This window comes from Phyllobates terribilis, unplaced genomic scaffold (assembly GCF_046119375.1).
Source record: "Phyllobates terribilis strain yellow unplaced genomic scaffold, ASM4611937v1 Scaffold_1__5_contigs__length_1240528914, whole genome shotgun sequence".
Lineage (NCBI taxonomy): Eukaryota > Metazoa > Chordata > Amphibia > Anura > Dendrobatidae > Phyllobates > Phyllobates terribilis.
This window is the reverse complement of record NW_027362761.1, coordinates 99,471,584-99,487,950: the sequence shown is the minus strand read 5'-3', so window position 1 is coordinate 99,487,950 and position 16,367 is coordinate 99,471,584. Positions and strand designations below refer to the sequence as shown.

At 42.0% G+C, this 16,367-nt stretch overlaps 1 protein-coding gene across 4 annotated transcripts in view; it reads right to left on the bottom strand.

Moving 5' to 3' along the window:
• The window catches only part of CCDC171 (coiled-coil domain containing 171), a 166,727-nt gene that overhangs the window by 33,735 nt on the left and 116,625 nt on the right, over window positions 1-16,367 (bottom strand). For all 4 annotated transcript variants that reach the window (XM_073665129.1, XM_073665076.1, XM_073665004.1 and 1 more), the window contains 6 exons: window positions 15,891-15,994; window positions 13,113-13,202; window positions 12,633-12,833; window positions 10,829-10,996; window positions 10,497-10,685; window positions 7,037-7,538 (listed from right to left, as the gene is read on the bottom strand). In XM_073665129.1, coding sequence (XP_073521230.1) covers window positions 7,037-7,538; window positions 10,497-10,685; window positions 10,829-10,996; window positions 12,633-12,833; window positions 13,113-13,202; window positions 15,891-15,994 — 1,254 coding nt within the window. The remainder of the gene's footprint in view (window positions 1-7,036; window positions 7,539-10,496; window positions 10,686-10,828; window positions 10,997-12,632; window positions 12,834-13,112; window positions 13,203-15,890; window positions 15,995-16,367) is intronic.

Here is a 16,367-nt window from a genome sequence, read left to right as displayed (position 1 = left end):
CCAAAAGACTGTGGAGCTCTGATCATTACATTCTACATGGCCAAAAGACTATGGAGCTCTGAGCATCACATTCTACATGGCCAAAAGACTATGGAGCTCTGAACATCACATTCTACATGGCCAAAAGACTGTGGAGCTCTGAACATCACATTCTACCTGGCCAAAAGAATATGGAGCTCTGAATACATTCTACATGGTCAAAAGACTATGGAGCTCTGATCATTACATTCTAAATGGCCAAAAGACTATGGAGCTCTGATCATTACATTCTACATGGCCAAAAGACTATGGAGCTCTGAACACATTCTAAATGGCCAAAAGACTATGGAGCTCTGATCATTACATTCTACATGGCCAAAAGACTATGGAGCTCTGAATACATTCTACATGGCCAAAAGACTGTGGAGCTCTGATCATTACATTCTACATGGCCAAAAGACTATGGAGCTCTGAGCATCACATTCTACATGGAGAAAAGAATATGGAGCTCTGAGCATCACATTCTACATGGAGAAGAGAATATGGAGCTCTGAGCATCACATTCTACATGGCCAAAAGATTGTGGAGCTCTGAGCATCACATTCTACATGGCCAAAAGATTGTGGAGTTCTGATCATTACATTCTAAATGGCCAAGAGGCTATGGAGCTCTGATCATTACATTCTACATGGCCAAAAGACTATGGAGCTCTGATCATTACATTCTACATGGCCAAAAGACTATGGAGCTCTGAATACATTCTACATGGCCAAAAGGCAAAGGAGCTCTGATCATTACATTCTACATGGCCAAAAGAATATGGAGCTCTGAACATCACATTCTACATGGCCAAAAGAATATGGAGCTCTGATTATTACATTCTACATGGCCAAAAGACTATGGAGCTCTGATCATTACCTTCTACATGGCCAAAAGACTATGGAGCTCTGATCAGTACATTCTACATGGCCAAAAGACTATGGAGCTCTGAACATCACATTCTACATGGCCAAAAGACTGTGGAGCTCTGATCATTACATTCTACATGGCCAAAAGAATATGGAGCTCTAAACACATTCTACATGGCCAAAAGACTATGGAGCTCTGATCATTACATTCTACATGGCCAAAAGACTATAGAGCTCTGATCATTACCTTCTACATGGCCAAAAGACTATGGAGCTCTGATCAGTACATTCTACATGGCCAAAAGACTATGGAGCTCTGACCATCACATTCTACATGGCCAAAATACTGTGGAGCTCTGATCATTACATTCTACATGGCCAAAAGACTGTGGAGCTCTGATCATTACATTCTACATGGTCAAAAGACTGTGGAGCTCTGATCATTACATTCCACATGGCCAAAAGACTGTGGAGCTCTGATCATTACATTCCACATGGCCAAAAGAATATGGAGCTCTGATCATCACATTCTACATGGCCAAAAGAATATGGAGCTCTGATCATTACATTCTACATGGCCAAAAGACTCTGGAGCTCTGATCATTACATTCTACATGGCCAAAAGACTGTGGAGCTCTGATCATTACATTCTACATGGCCAAAAGACTATGGTGCTCTGAACATCACATTCTACATGGCCAAAAGACTGTGGAGCTCTGATCATTACATTCTACATGGCCAAAAGACTGTGGAGCTCTGATCATTACATTCTACATGGCCAAAAGACTGTGGAGCTCTGATCATTACATTCTACATGGTCAAAAACTGTGGAGCTCTGAACTTTACATTCCACATGGCCAAAAGACTGTGGAGCTCTGATCATCACATTCTACATGGCCAAAAACTGTGGAGCTCTGATCATTACATTCTACATGGCCAAAAACTGTGGAGCTCTGATCAGTACATTATACATGGCCAAAATAAGGAGCTCTGAACATCACTAAAAGTTTATGATACCATTTTAAAACCCCACCCCTCAAATACTTCAGAACTGCTGTCAGGGACTTTTTAACCCTTCAGGTGCTCCACAGGAATTAATGTAAAGTGGAATGAAAAAAAAAATATTTTACCTCTAAAATGTTACTTTAGTCCCAATTTTTCCACTTTTGCAAGAGGTAACACCAAAAAGTGGACCCCACAGTTTGTTACCCACTTTCTTACGAGCGCAGCGATACCCCACATGTAGTCAAAAAGTTCTGTTTGGACAAATAGCAGGGCTCGGAGCGGAAGGAGCAATATTTGAATACAAATTTGGCTGAAAGAGATTGCGGTGCCATGTCGCATTTGCACAGCCCGTAAGGCAGCCAAACGGCAGAAACCCCCCACAAGTGACTCCATTTTGGAAACTACACCCCTCAAGGATTTTATTAAGAGGATACAAAGGGCCAGGGGATAGAGGATCCGGTACTAAAGTACCCGGGGGGGTGGCTAGGGAAACCATGCCTCTCTTCTCTGACACGTTATATCATGTCAGAGGAGAGAGAAATTATTTTTACACTGGATCTCACTCTTTTTTAAGTGATCGCCGTTATTGGTTGAATAGCAGCGATCACGTGAGCGGGGACAGAAAAAACCCCGGTAGGTTAAATCCCGGAGATTTTCCGACTCTGGGGGGCGCTATTACCTTACTCCCGATTGCCATTTTAAAACCGCTATGAGAGAATAAGGCCTCTTAGTGGCTGGCGTATTTATGCATATCAGCGGTCATTAAACGTCCGTCATTAGAGCTGTATGAGGGCTTATTTTTAGCTTGACGAGTTTTCGATTTTATTGGAGATATTTTGTGTTAGAATGAATTATTTATTTATCATATGATGACCCCTAGGGGATTGAATGAACAGCTCAGTTATAGCTGCTTCATTTAATTGTCATGTCTTTATCCCCATTTATATGTAGTATCCTTTGTATGTGTGCTCATGTTTAGGTGACCCCCCCTATAAGGACCTGCCGAAAATCAGATGTGTTAAAAATGATAGTGAATGCCTTCTTAAAGAAGGTTAAATGTCTATATGGCCCTAATGAGAAGACTGGCAATATGAGCCTCTGATGCTCTGATACTAAAATCTGCCTTAGTAATAACCTCTGGAATTAAGTGATGGCTATAATAATTAGCAAGAATGGTAATAGGTCTATAAAGGAAATATATTTACTTTGGTAGTAAAAATTAGAATGGTCATCAGTCCCCATAACTTGTGAGAATAAGAGGAGGTGGCTATGAGAATGGGGTGAGGTTCCCTTGCGAGACATGAGAGTGGTGTGTAACTGTGGAGAGTTTTTGAGAACACCTATGTGGGATTTGCATATTAGAGAACTGTTCTAGGCAAGGGTGAGCGCGATATGCATCATAGATACCTAGAAACAATGGGAGGAATATGCGCTCCGGATACCCGGAAATAACGCGAGTAACATGCGTTCCAGGCACCGGGAAATGATGTAGGTGACATGCGTTCCAGGCGCCCGGAAATGACGCGAGCAATATACGTCCCGGGCGCCTGGAAGTGATGTAAGTGGTATGCGTTCCAGGCGCCCGGAAATTATGCAAGCAATATGCGTCCCGAGCGCCCGGAAGTGATGTAAGCAGTATGCGTTCCAGGCGCCCGGAAATGACGTGAGTAACAGACGTCTCGGGCGCCCGAAAATGATGTGGGCAACAGCCTATGGTACACATTAAAAGGCTATAAGCCCCGGACACATAATAGGACAAGAGAAGCCACGTGGGGAACCAGAATATGCGCCATGTGACTCTGATGTAAGACATATGACGTCATTATGGGATCGTATGAAGTAAATATACTATACTTAATATAAGAATTTAATGAGCTCTCTGACTGAGATGTATATTACCAAGCTTAATTTGGAGGAAGTGAAATGTTATACTTTATAATAAGGAGATTGTGAACTATAGCAAGTAACTTGAATTGGAAAATAAGCCCCGCCCCGGAAAGGACATAGGACGCTGAGAAATGGAGGGAAAATGAATGTATTTAAACAGAGAAGGTAGATGTGTGATTATCCTCCATTTTTGCAATTGAGGAAAGTGGCAACAGCATTCTGTACCACTGAGATGGACACTCACCATTGTGAGGTTCATTACGTTTTCTAAGTCACTTGGCACTTTATAGCACAGTCACTTTTTTGCTCTTATGCATTGCTAGTGCTCCCCAAAATACCAAATACACTCCCCTGATGAGTCCTCCATAAGGAGGAAGAAACGCGTCGGGTGGGACTTGTTTGTGGGTGACGTGGTAAGATATATTTGGGTACTGCCCTTGTCAGGGCGGGAGCTAACACCAGGGGCACGACAGGACAGATTTCTTCTAAAGAACCAATTCGACAGAATGGGATGAAGAACCCTGAATGATGCCCGCATGCAAAAAAATGGGTGAGATCCACACATATCACTAACGTTTGATGATAGCACTGTATTTTTTTCATTTATTGACCAGGATTGGTTTGAAATTATTGGCCTTTTGGTATTCGTTATCCAAAAGGTCATATGTTTACATTCTAAAAGGGCTAATTAGACATTATATGTCTTAGATCTATTTGTCTATTTCTGACATCTTTTGCCTCTTTTTAAAGATATGTTTTTTAAGAGGTTATATTTGTCCATCCTGATGTGAATAAGATGTCATTAGTGGCTAGTATCAGATATCGGAGGTATTAATCATTTTTTTACAGATACCTCTTGGCTGTTATATGTTGTTGATACTGAGGGAATTTTTCTGCCGTATGTTAAGCAGATTATAGCTATTCTATCAGTGTGTTATTAGGTTGATTCTCAAGGGAAAGGTCACTGGTTCAAATCGAGGAGCAGCCATGAAGAAGATTTCCCAAGAAAAGAGAAACGGCATCATCCAGCTCATCAATAGCGATCTCTCGGCCAAGAAAATTGCCAAACTGCATCATGTGAGTGCCATGACAGTTGGGAGAATATGAAATGAAGTCCGTCCATCCATTCAAAAGCCAAGAGGTGACGTCCAGGCAAAATATCAGAGTCAACAAGTCGGCTCATCACAAGATCGATTAGTTCTGGCGCGACAAACACAGCAGTGGAGGTGGCTAGTATGCTTCATAATAGTTAGATCAAAGTCGTCCATGCAAGCACCGTGCAACGCATGTTTCACAAGTCTGGAATGGTGGCTCGAAAAAGGTGAAGAAGCCTCGACTTCAATGTCGTCATAAGAAGCGTCGGCTCAAGTTTGCAAAAAAGTACAAAAAGTGAACAGTAAAAGATTGGAAGCGGGTGATTTTAAGCAATGAGACAAAATTCAATAGACCAGGCTCTGACGGGGGCAAATGGGTCTGGAAGAAACAAAGGAAAAAGGGCTAACGGATGGCAAAATTGAAGGAACTGTCAAATTCGGTGGAGGAAGCCTGATGATATGGGGTTGTTTCACAGCCAAAAGCATTGGATACTTGACCAGGATCAATGGTGGTCTCAATGCTGAGCTATATGTGAGCATTCTACAAGACAAATGACTTTGTACACTCTAGTACTATGGGTATGAAAAGGATGACATAGTGTTTCAGCAGCACAACGACCCAAAGCATAAGACGAGATTGGCGAAGAAATGGTTCAATGACAATGAAGTAGAGGTGCTGGATTGGCACCAGAGTCCTCAGACCTCAACTGAATTGAACACTTGTGGGTAGAGTTGAAGAAAAAGCTGTATATGTACCCAAGTCAGTCGATCAGAATGCACCAACATTGGGAACGTTTAGAAGACACCTGGGATCAGATGTCAGTTGAGACATGCTTGAATCTGATCGAGAGCATGCCCAGAAGGATTCAGGCAGTGCTGAAAGCCAAAGGTGGAATTACAAAATATCAACAAAATAACGAAAATTTTAATTTAGATTTTTAGGAGCAAAACAGCAACAATGTAGTGACATGACAAGAATCTGTATAACTAATCATATGCTAAATAGTTGCAAGTCAAATTTATGTATGAGATAGTCTATAAAATGATGGTAGTCTCACGTTCAAAGCAGTAGTGGATGGTGAGATATGGAGCCTGAAAGTCAAAAGTTAAAAACATTGTTACCCTCTTGCTTGTCAGTGTATCTTATCAGGAAATCTGCTTCTTTGTCTACCAAAGTTGATCAGTAATTATCAAAATTCTGTATTCAATGAAGACAGACTTTCCCATTACTGAGATGGCACCTGCTACTGATAAGATTCTATCTAGATAGGAGGGGGAGGAGCTGTCTCAAGCTCCTCCCTTTACCCATCAACATAGAATCTCATCAGCACCAACTGCCACCTCCTATCTCAGTAGATGCCATTTTTACCAGCATAGCTTTCTACTAAGCTCAGGGGCTTACGAGTGGCAATTTCCCCTTTACTATGTTCATATTGCATAATAGGTATTTGGATAGAGGTAGTAACACAATCCCTTTACTATACTGATAATTGCCTGCACTTGCATAAAAGCTGTTTTGGTGCAAGAGATGTGAAGGACTAAAGTGGCCATGATTCTCACGATTCTGTATCCCTGTCACAGACATTGCTTCTATCTGAGGCTTCCTGCATGTCGCTGTATTACATAGTATGAGATAGTGCTGTAATTACACAGTGGGAGAGATAAATGCTTAATCAACATGAGGCTGAAGGGAGCATTGCTTAAAATGCAACCTATGCCAAAACTTTTGCACAAAATATTGGTGTAATCAAATCCAACACATATGGGTGAAATATTGTCTAAAGAAAAAACAAAATCATCCAGCTATAAGAAATGTGGCACATTTTGAGATTCTCTAGTCTAAAATTGCACTGTTTAAATATCACTGGATTAATAAATCTGCCCTACATTCTTCACATAGAGTACAACATAGCTCTGCTACTGAAAAACTGTTCTACTGCACAATCTACTGCCCAGCATGAGAAACATGATTCCTCCATAGACAGGAAGGGAAGGGGCAGCTAGGGAGCAGTGGAAACACAAGCATGTGACGTGTCATATACTGTACTTCACGGAAGGAGAGATGGGAGATCACCACATATTCAATGTATCAGATGTCAGACAAGAATGAGATAAACACCAGAAGCGTGATCATGTAACTGCATGATATATGCATTGTCTTACTGATGGTTTTGCTGTTTTGGTCCCCTCCGGGACACACCAAAAGACTAGGTCCTTTATTCATGACTCCTATCCAAGTAAAGAGTGTCCTGCTGGATCTTCCAAGTTGCAGAAGTCTTTTAGCTGCCAAAACCACTATGACACCACGTCGAAATACACGCTTCATATATCCAGAAGATTTAGGACGTTTCATGGAACCACTATTCTTTTTAACTTCACTGGTAGACAATGCTTGTACTAGATTCCGGATTTCGTTCTGGACATCGAAATAAACGTTCATCTGGTCTTGAAGAAAATTTCTTTGTATGGCTAAAGTGTAAGCTCTACTGTACAATGGGTATAACGCACCAGCCATGAGTGCACAGGCTGCAAGAAGAGACTTGTGGTCCTTTTCTGTGTTAATCAGGAGATTTTTTATGTGTACATTCTCCAGTGCCATCTGATCTTTGGTTTTTTTATAAATGGAAATCTTATCTTTTGATTTTTCTGCTATATTTTGGTATTTCTGCAAAATAAAGACATAAGTTATCACTAAAGTATCAAGATACAAGACCAGTCTTTACTGGTATGAGTTCTAAAATTGGCTGCTCTAAATTCAGAAAATCACATTCGATCTTTTTATGCAAATGCTTCACTTTCAACTTACAACTGTGGAGGAATCCCAGGACCTAAAACAGGATAGTCATCATAGAAATATCTACAGGAGCAGGCTGGGCAGTTTTAAATGGGTTCTCCAGGAATAGAAAAAAAATAAAAGAAATGTCACAATTATTACATTCCTAAATACCTTTAATCACGATTATTTTGTCTAGGGATGTAGTCACTATGGTACATGAAAATGTCCGTCATCTTGTTACACTGACAGAAATCTTTCATGGAATATTAATAGGTCAGGTGCCTAGGTGCATGTGCAGAAGGAAGAGCCATCCATCCCTTCATGTGTAAGAATATCCCAGGGGATATTCTCATATAATACTGGAGATACCAGCAGTACTGAAAAAAGAAAAGAGTGCTCATACTGCAGTTCACCCTGTCTTTCTGATCTAATACTGGAGATACCTGGAGTGCTGAGGTAAGAAGAGGCTGCTCACACTGCTGTCCACCCTATCAATCTGATCTAATGCTGGAGATACCAGGAGTGCTGAGGTAAGAAGAGGCTGCTCACACTGCTGTACACCCTGTCTTTCTGATCTAATGCTGGAGATACCTGGAGTGCTGAGGTAAGAAGAGGCTGCTCACACTGCTGTCCACTATGTCTTTCTGATCTAATATTGGAGATAGCATAAGTGCTGAGGTAAGATGAGGCTGCTGTCCACCCTGTCTATGTGATCTAATACTGGAGATACTAGAAGTACTGAGATATGAGAAGGATGCTCACACAGCTGTCCGTCTTGTCTATAAGATCTAATACTGGAGATACCACGGGTGCTGAGGAAAGAAGAGGATGCTCAAACTGCTTTTCTTCCCCCACAGTCAATTTCTCAAAAAAGACCTTTATGTGTGATCTAGGGGTATTAAATACTGGAACCACTGGCATTTAAGAGGACAGGCTAGTCTAGTCCCCCATTACTGGAGAAGTGGCTGTGCATCACTCTCTATTAGGGTGTAATGCACACGCCCGGACTGACTGGCATGTGCGTGATTAGTGATTCCACTGTGCCATGAACCGGAGAGTGCCTGGAGGGGCGTAACTAAGTATCTGCCCGATCCGACCAAGGTCGCACGACGGCATACGACGCCAGTGCACCAGGGAGGAACCGAGCAGAGGGACCAGGTGCCACTCCAGGTCAGACCCCGGACACGGCTGTTGACCCACACCGGGGAATACAGGAACAGGCAGGCTAGAGTGCAGGCTGGGTAGGGTCCAGTACAGACTGGGAGACGGGTTCAGAGCCGCAGATGCGGTAATCAAGCAGAGCAAAGCGAAACAGCAGGTGCGGTAGACAAGGCCGAGCAGAGCAAAACCGCAGACGCGGTGGACAAGGCCGAGCAGAGCAAAACCGCAGACGCGGTGGACAAGGCTGAGCAGAGCAAAACCGCAGACGCGGTGGACAGGGCTGAGCAGAGCAAAACCGCAGACGCGGTGGACAAGGCTGAGCAGAGCGAAACCGCAGACGCGGTGGACAAGGCTGAGCAGAGCAAAACCGCAGACGCGGTGGACAAGGCTGAGCAGAGCAAAACCGCAGACGCGGGCTGAGCAGAGCGAAACCGCAGGTGCGGTAGACAAGGCTGAGCAGAGCGAAACCGCAGACGCGGTAGACAAGGCTGAGCAGAGCAAAACCGCAGACGCGGTAGACAAGGCTGAGCAGAGCAAAACCGCAGACGCGGTAGACAAGGCTGAGCAGAGCGAAACCGCAGACGCGGTAGACAAGGCTGAGCAGAGCAAAACCGCAAGTGCGGTGGACAGGGCTGAGCAGAGCAAAACCGCAAGTGCGGTGGACAAGACTGAGCGGACAGGAACCGCCGAAGCGGTAAGTAAGACAGGACAGAGATAAATCGCCGAAGCGGTAAACAAAGATAAAGCAAAGGGGACAGGGCTCTGTTCACATGGAACAGACTGGAAAAGAAAGGCAGAACCAGAAACACACAAGGTACTTGCAAAGAAGTAGCGAAAGGACTCCAACTCACAAACAGAAGTACAATGACAACGAGTAGAAGTTAGATGCAGGTTCAGACTCTACAGAAAAAGGGAGCAAACGGACATAAAGACAAAACAGGTAAGAAGCTAGGAGACAGTTCAGACAAGAACAGTTACTGCAACAAAATGCAGGAACGAGCCTAGGTAAAGCCAAGTGCTGGTTCAGACACTGCAGAAAAAGGGAACAAACGGACATAAAGACAAAACAGGTAGGAATACAGGAGCGAGTCTGGGTATGCGGCCCCCAGAGGGCGAGACAAACAGGCTAGGAGCGTGTTCAGACAGGCCTGGAAATACGGCCTCCAGGAAGGCAGACAGACAGCTGGCTAGAGTACACAGACAGGACACAGTTCAGACACGGGAACTGATACCGCAAGGCAGAAAACATAGACAGGACCTGGCACATCAGTGACAAGAAGCCAACTGACAGAACAAGATGCTCAGGCATGGATTCCAAGGAGGAGCTGGTTTAAATACCAGGTGACAGACAGCAATATGCTGAGGACGCATTAGGGGTGTGTCTGCAGCAGCTACAAGAAACAGGAAGCTCAGCGGGCGTCGCCCTAAGCAGCCAGAGCAGAGCAAAGCAGACAGTATGGAAAGAAGCCAAAGTGGCAGTCTGGACTGGAGATCAAGTGCACGCTCTTGCACAGTGGGAGATGGACCACTATGCAAGGACGCCGCCAGGTATGTTACATAGGGTCTGTAGGAGATATGAGCACAACTAAACAAATATTTTTGCTTTTAAACCAAAAATGAACATGGAAATAGTAACAATTATTAAGATAAGGCATGTAGATAGAGACATAGTTATTTTCTCTGTACCTGTGCTTTGGAGTTAGTCTCCCCAAGGAGAACGGAATAATGTTGTTCTAAATCTCTAGTCTTTTTTTGCCAGGCTTTTTGCTGTTTTCTCATCTGCTGAGCGAGTCGGTCAAGTGATTCCTCATGTTTTTTCTGCAGATCCTTCAACACATCAGCCTTGTTCTTGCAAGCATATTCTAGATGGAAAACCTAATAAAGAAAAGGAGCATTGGAGTATATGTAGCTGGCATATTAGTCAAAATATAATAAGTGTATGTCTGCGACAGTTAACCATGCAGAACACATTCTAACATTAGATGAATGAAAATAAACATGGACTCAAATAACTGTACCTTTTTATTGGCTTGGTGGAAGTCAGAGATAAGGGTATCTACATTCTCCTGCAAAATAACACAGAGCTCTGGCCAAGAGAAGTTACCCTCTAGGCTTTCTGGTTCTTTTAGAAGCACACAACCTGCTACCATGTGCTGGTACAGACCGTGAAGAAAACTTAACTTATCCTGAAATGAAAAAAAAAATTGTGTTTCTATAAAAACGTGTCAAATTTAATTAAACACATATATAAATTGTATAAATGTTACAGGAAAACCTCTTATTAATTGCTCTTAGGTGTTGTAGAAGTATAAAATAAAAATCTATACTGACCTCCAGTACCGGCACCACTACTGCCTCCCTCAGCTCTTTGTCTTCTGCTGGTCTCCTGACATAAACAATGCCACTTGACCGGTGAAGTCCTTTAACGCCATTGATTGGTTGCATCCTTCACTTTTACAGTTTCTTCTTTCGGATATGTCTGTGAAGGCTGCAGCCAGTCAGCGTTCACAGTAGTCAAAAGACATTGCTTATGTCAAAAGACCAGCGGTTGGGCACAGGGCTGAGAGTGGAGGAGCAGCACTAGTACGGGAGATAAGTCTAGAGTTTTGCAGTCTGGACAAACCCTGAAATATAGAGTTTTCTCTACTTCTCCCAAAGGTGTTTATGTGAGGCTCTGGGTTCTTCTACACCAAAGTAACCCAACCAAGCCTTTATGGACATTGCTTTGTGCACCACTGAGGCACAGTCATGCTGGAACAGAAAGGGACCTTCCTAAAGCTGTTCATACAAAGATAGAAGCATATAATTGTCCACAATGTCTGGATATACTGAAGCATTAAGGTTTCCCTTCACTGGAACTAAGGGAGGCAAGTCTTAATGAATCGGGGGTCAATTGGTCTCATTTATCCAAACTGTCTAACAGAAAAGTGGTCTTTTTTGCTTTTTGCAACCGATCCGTGTCACCTTTCATTTTTTTTTAAACAGCTCTTATAAAATGAGAGCTGAGCTGTGATTGGTTGTTTTTCTGTTAGGCAGTTTTAATAAACCAGGTCCTTGAAAGAACACCTATCACTAGTGTGGGGCTGGCCTTTTTATTTAATAATAGAATGGGCAGCCACGGACTGCTTTATTATATTAACTATAAGTTAGGGCCAAAACAACTTACAAGTGCTCGTATGGCCCCCCAAAAGGTCCCGACTTTCTACAAAAGTCAGGTACTAACTGCCAGGCTGTGGGATCCTGGCATGCAGAGCAGAATCCCACAACACTCCAGAGCCACTTTCACAGTTAAAGATTTTGCTCTTTACACTAACCCAGCACTGCCAGGTAAGTTAAGAGGGTACCGAGGAGTAACAGGATTTCAGGGGTTACCCCTTGGTAACAGCTAAGTATATTTGGCAGTGCAGGGTTAGTGGAAAGTGCAAGATCCCACTCTTTTACTGAGCGAGCGGCCGCGGAGGGTTGTGGGACCTCACTATTCATGTAGAAAGTCAAGGTCTTTTGAGGACATTAGTGATACTTATAAGCATTTTTAACACTAACTTACTGTATATTTAGTAAAATCATCAGTCTGGGGCTACCGACTCCTTTAGTAGATAGAAAAGGCAGCCGCAGACTGGTGATAGGTTCTTTTTAAATATGTACTGACTCAATATGAAGACATCCACATGTTGCCAGTTGCAGGCTGTTGAGGCTTTTGCTAGCATTCTGCGATATTGTGCGGACTGTATTTTATGGGAAACTGGAGTTCTTAACCAAGGGTAAAGATGGACAAGTTGGAATGTAAACTTTCCAGTAGCATTTAGAAGGAATATTTCATACCTTTGTCTCCTTCTGAAAAGTTTGGGTTATTTTGTGGATTTCACGTTCCAACTCCAAGACTCTCAGCTTTTCCTGCTCCCAGATGTCACGCGCCTTCACAAGTTCTGTCTTGAGCTGGGCTATGTGAGACTCTCTCTCTGCACAAGCAACATTCAGTCTCTGGAACTCCTTCTTGGACCCTAGTTGTTCCGATCTAATGTTCTGAATGACAAAGACATTTCAAATGAGAATACTAATCGGCCACGACGCATATATGATAATGATAATCACTATGGGAAAACCACGCGCGTCCCAATATGCAAACATAGCCTTGCCCAGGGGCACATCATCGCTTTAGTGAATGGGGCCTATGAAGCCGTTGGTGCTGCTTATCTTTGGGGAGAAAGATTTGTGTTTCGTGTATATAGATATAGTCATTATTGGACATTTAGCATCAGGGATTATCTCCAAAGAAAATGATATGATAGGACATATAAATACCTCAAGGTTTTTTCGCATGGTGTGTATGATCTGTTCAGAAGATTCTAGTTCCTCTTTCATCCCCGCACAGATCCGTTTTTCTGTCTCCAGCTATTCAGGGGAAAAAAATACACAAAAATGTCACTTGGCTCACTACTGGTTCATCATGAACATTTTACACGAGTTCTGGAATTATTACTGGATATTTCAAATTAATTCATTAGTAAATCACATTATTCTGATACTACTGAATACAGTTGTGGAAACACAATAAATTACAAATTGCAGAAATATTTGATTTTGTACACTGGCTAGAGACTGATTGATCATTCAGGAAGATCCAATGTCTCACGGCAATAAGAGTGATACTAAGCAATGCACCGAAGCCTGCAAAAGTCTATCGTCACATTTATATCACAGACTTAGAAATTAGCTGAAAAACATGTCAGATATGATGGAGCAAATAGAACGGCTTGAAGCACAATTCTTCCCTACTGATGACAGCACTGAATACTAATCAATGGAGTAAGCCGGGCGCTAGTGGTATCGGTCGATGGATCCAGCACTGCACTGTGAATGGAAACCACGATACAGACGTGAATAAAGCCTAGGTTACACTTTATTTCAAGATGATATTTGTATTTTCCAATGATCATTTCTATGTGTATTTGAAATACAGTATATTATATTAAAGGGGTTATCCGGAATTTTGCTTATTTTTTTTCATAAGGCGGTAATAACTTACCGGTAGGTAGTTGCTAACTAACTGCCTGTTCTGCCCAGCTTAGAGCGGTCTTGGACTGCCCCTGCTGCTTCTGGTAACGTCATTAATATCATGTCGACAGAACAGTGCCTTCTCTTCAGCTCTCCTGTCACTTCCGATGTCATGCTGATTAACAGTCGGTTCTCTGATGCCTGAGCCGGCTGGCAATCGGCATGACTGGGCATCACTGCCAAGGACAACAGAGCGTGAGGTCAAAGAACGCAGGAGAGTCACCGCATGAGCTGGAACAGATAGTCGCTGGGCAGAACAGGCAGGTAGTTAGCAACCACCTGCCGGTAAGTTCTTATACCCATACAAAAAAAATAATCAAAGTCCCGCATAACCCCTTAAAATACTAATAGTAATCTTCCGCTCATAAAAGTTTCCTCACTCGCTTCCCATCAGAGCTGAATTTCATTTTTGGACTTCAGTTTTTTCTTCCCCTTCATCTAAGAGCCATAATTTTTTTATAACAATATGAGGGCTTGGTTTTTTTGAGTGACATAAGTTGTAGTTCTGAATGACACCATTCACTTCAGCATATAAAAATGTCAAGTGGGGTGAAATAGTAGAAAAAAAATGCAATTCTTTCTGGATTATGTGTTTAAAAAGCTCAAAAGGGACCCAGCAACATGATTCTCCAGATCAATATGATGATACCAAACTTATAAAGTTCTGAAGTTTTTAAAACTAGTAAAATAATAATGATTAAGAAAGAAAAAACTGGGGTTCCGTCGCCATTTTCTGAGACCCATAACTTTTTTATTTTGCCAATTGTACTACTATTTTGGTATGCACAAATCATTTTTATTGCTTTTTATGTGTTGACCAAGAAACTGCAAATGGGCAGTGCAGTGGCTCAGTGGTTAGCGCTGGGGTCTTTGGTTCAAATCCCATCATGGACAATATCGGCAAGGAGTCTGTATGTTCTCCTCGTGTTTGTGTGGGTTTTCTCCGGGTTCTCCGGTTTCCTTCCACACCCCCAAGACATACTGATAGGAAATGTAGATTGTGAGCCCCAATGGGGACAGTGCATCTTGATTTATGTTTCTGTACATTCGCCAATCTAGTTAGATAGTTTTACTTTTTTTTTTCTTCATTTTTGCAGTACAAAAAAAGGGGGAGAGAAACATTGCATTTTATTGTTGTTCTTTTGTTTTACTTTTTTTTTCTTCCTAATTCCACATTTTTTAGTCCCAGTATGAGACTTGAGCCTGCAATTGTTTGATTGATTGTACTTATATACTGCAATACTTTAGTAGAGTGGTGTCCTGGAGAACATTTACACTTCCAACATGACAATGATCCAAAACATGAGGTCAATGACTGAAATAGAGAAAACTGAAGTGTCTAGGCTGATCTTCAGTGTTCTCACCCCAACAACGACACCTACACGAGAACACAAACATTAATTTTGCGTTAGACAAGCAAAGAGTTTCCAGGATTTGACGTTTTTTTTCATCCAGGATGTGACTTTTTTTTGCAGCAAAACAGACAATACATGATAATACAAACTAAGGGGGTGCAAACTTTTGAACAGGAGCATTTCTTTATTTCCTTTATTGCTATGGCTTGTGGACTAACTCAGCTATTCTGTGATGTATGCTGGTTTAATTTAAAACTCAATAAAAAATAATAGATCTGTTTTGTCTGATCGCTCACGTTTTTGTAAAAAAGTTAAAAATTCTGCCCAAGGTAAGTAAACTTATAAGCACAACTCAATTCTTTCCTCTTTCAAATATAGGAGCCACTTATTCATGCAAGAAAAGATGCTAGGTTTTGAATGAAGATGAGACTAAATAAGGAGAAATGCCTGGGTTCATAATGTGACTAAACCTGTAAGTGAACTCATTTAATTCAGCACTTTAGGCCATGTTGGAAAGAAAATCAATGACAGCAGCGATTTCATTCACTTGTACTGGAAAGCTGTCAAGTCTCAATTCCCAGACCCCAGACCTTTGATATAAACTGGAGGGAAAAAAAAGCTACAGCAGGCCAGAGGCGAGTTGTTTGGAGCCAAAAAGTGGCAGCGTTACCTCATTAGACGTGCTTTCCAGCTTGTACTGGTGATCTGTCAAGGTATGTCTCAGAGCCGCAATAACAGCAGGTCCAGCAGCTATATCTGTATGACTGTACGTCCCTGGGGAATACAAGTACAATGATAAGACACGGACAAAGTCACAAAGGGTTATTAAATACTTCAGGAGAATAAAATCAAGATCCGTGACTTTTCCTGTTATATGAGTAATATTAATCATGTTAATTAGGATATAGAGTACAGACCAAAAGTTTGGACACACCTTCTCATTTAAAGAATTTTCTGTATTTTCATAACTATGAAAATTGTACATTTACACTGAAGGCATCAAAACTATGAATTAACGCATGTGGAATTATATACTTAACAAAAAAGTGTGAAACAACTGAAAATATGTCTTATATTCTAGGTTCTTCAAAGTAGCTACCTTTTGCTTTGATGACTGCTTTGCACACTCTTGGCATTCTCTTGATGC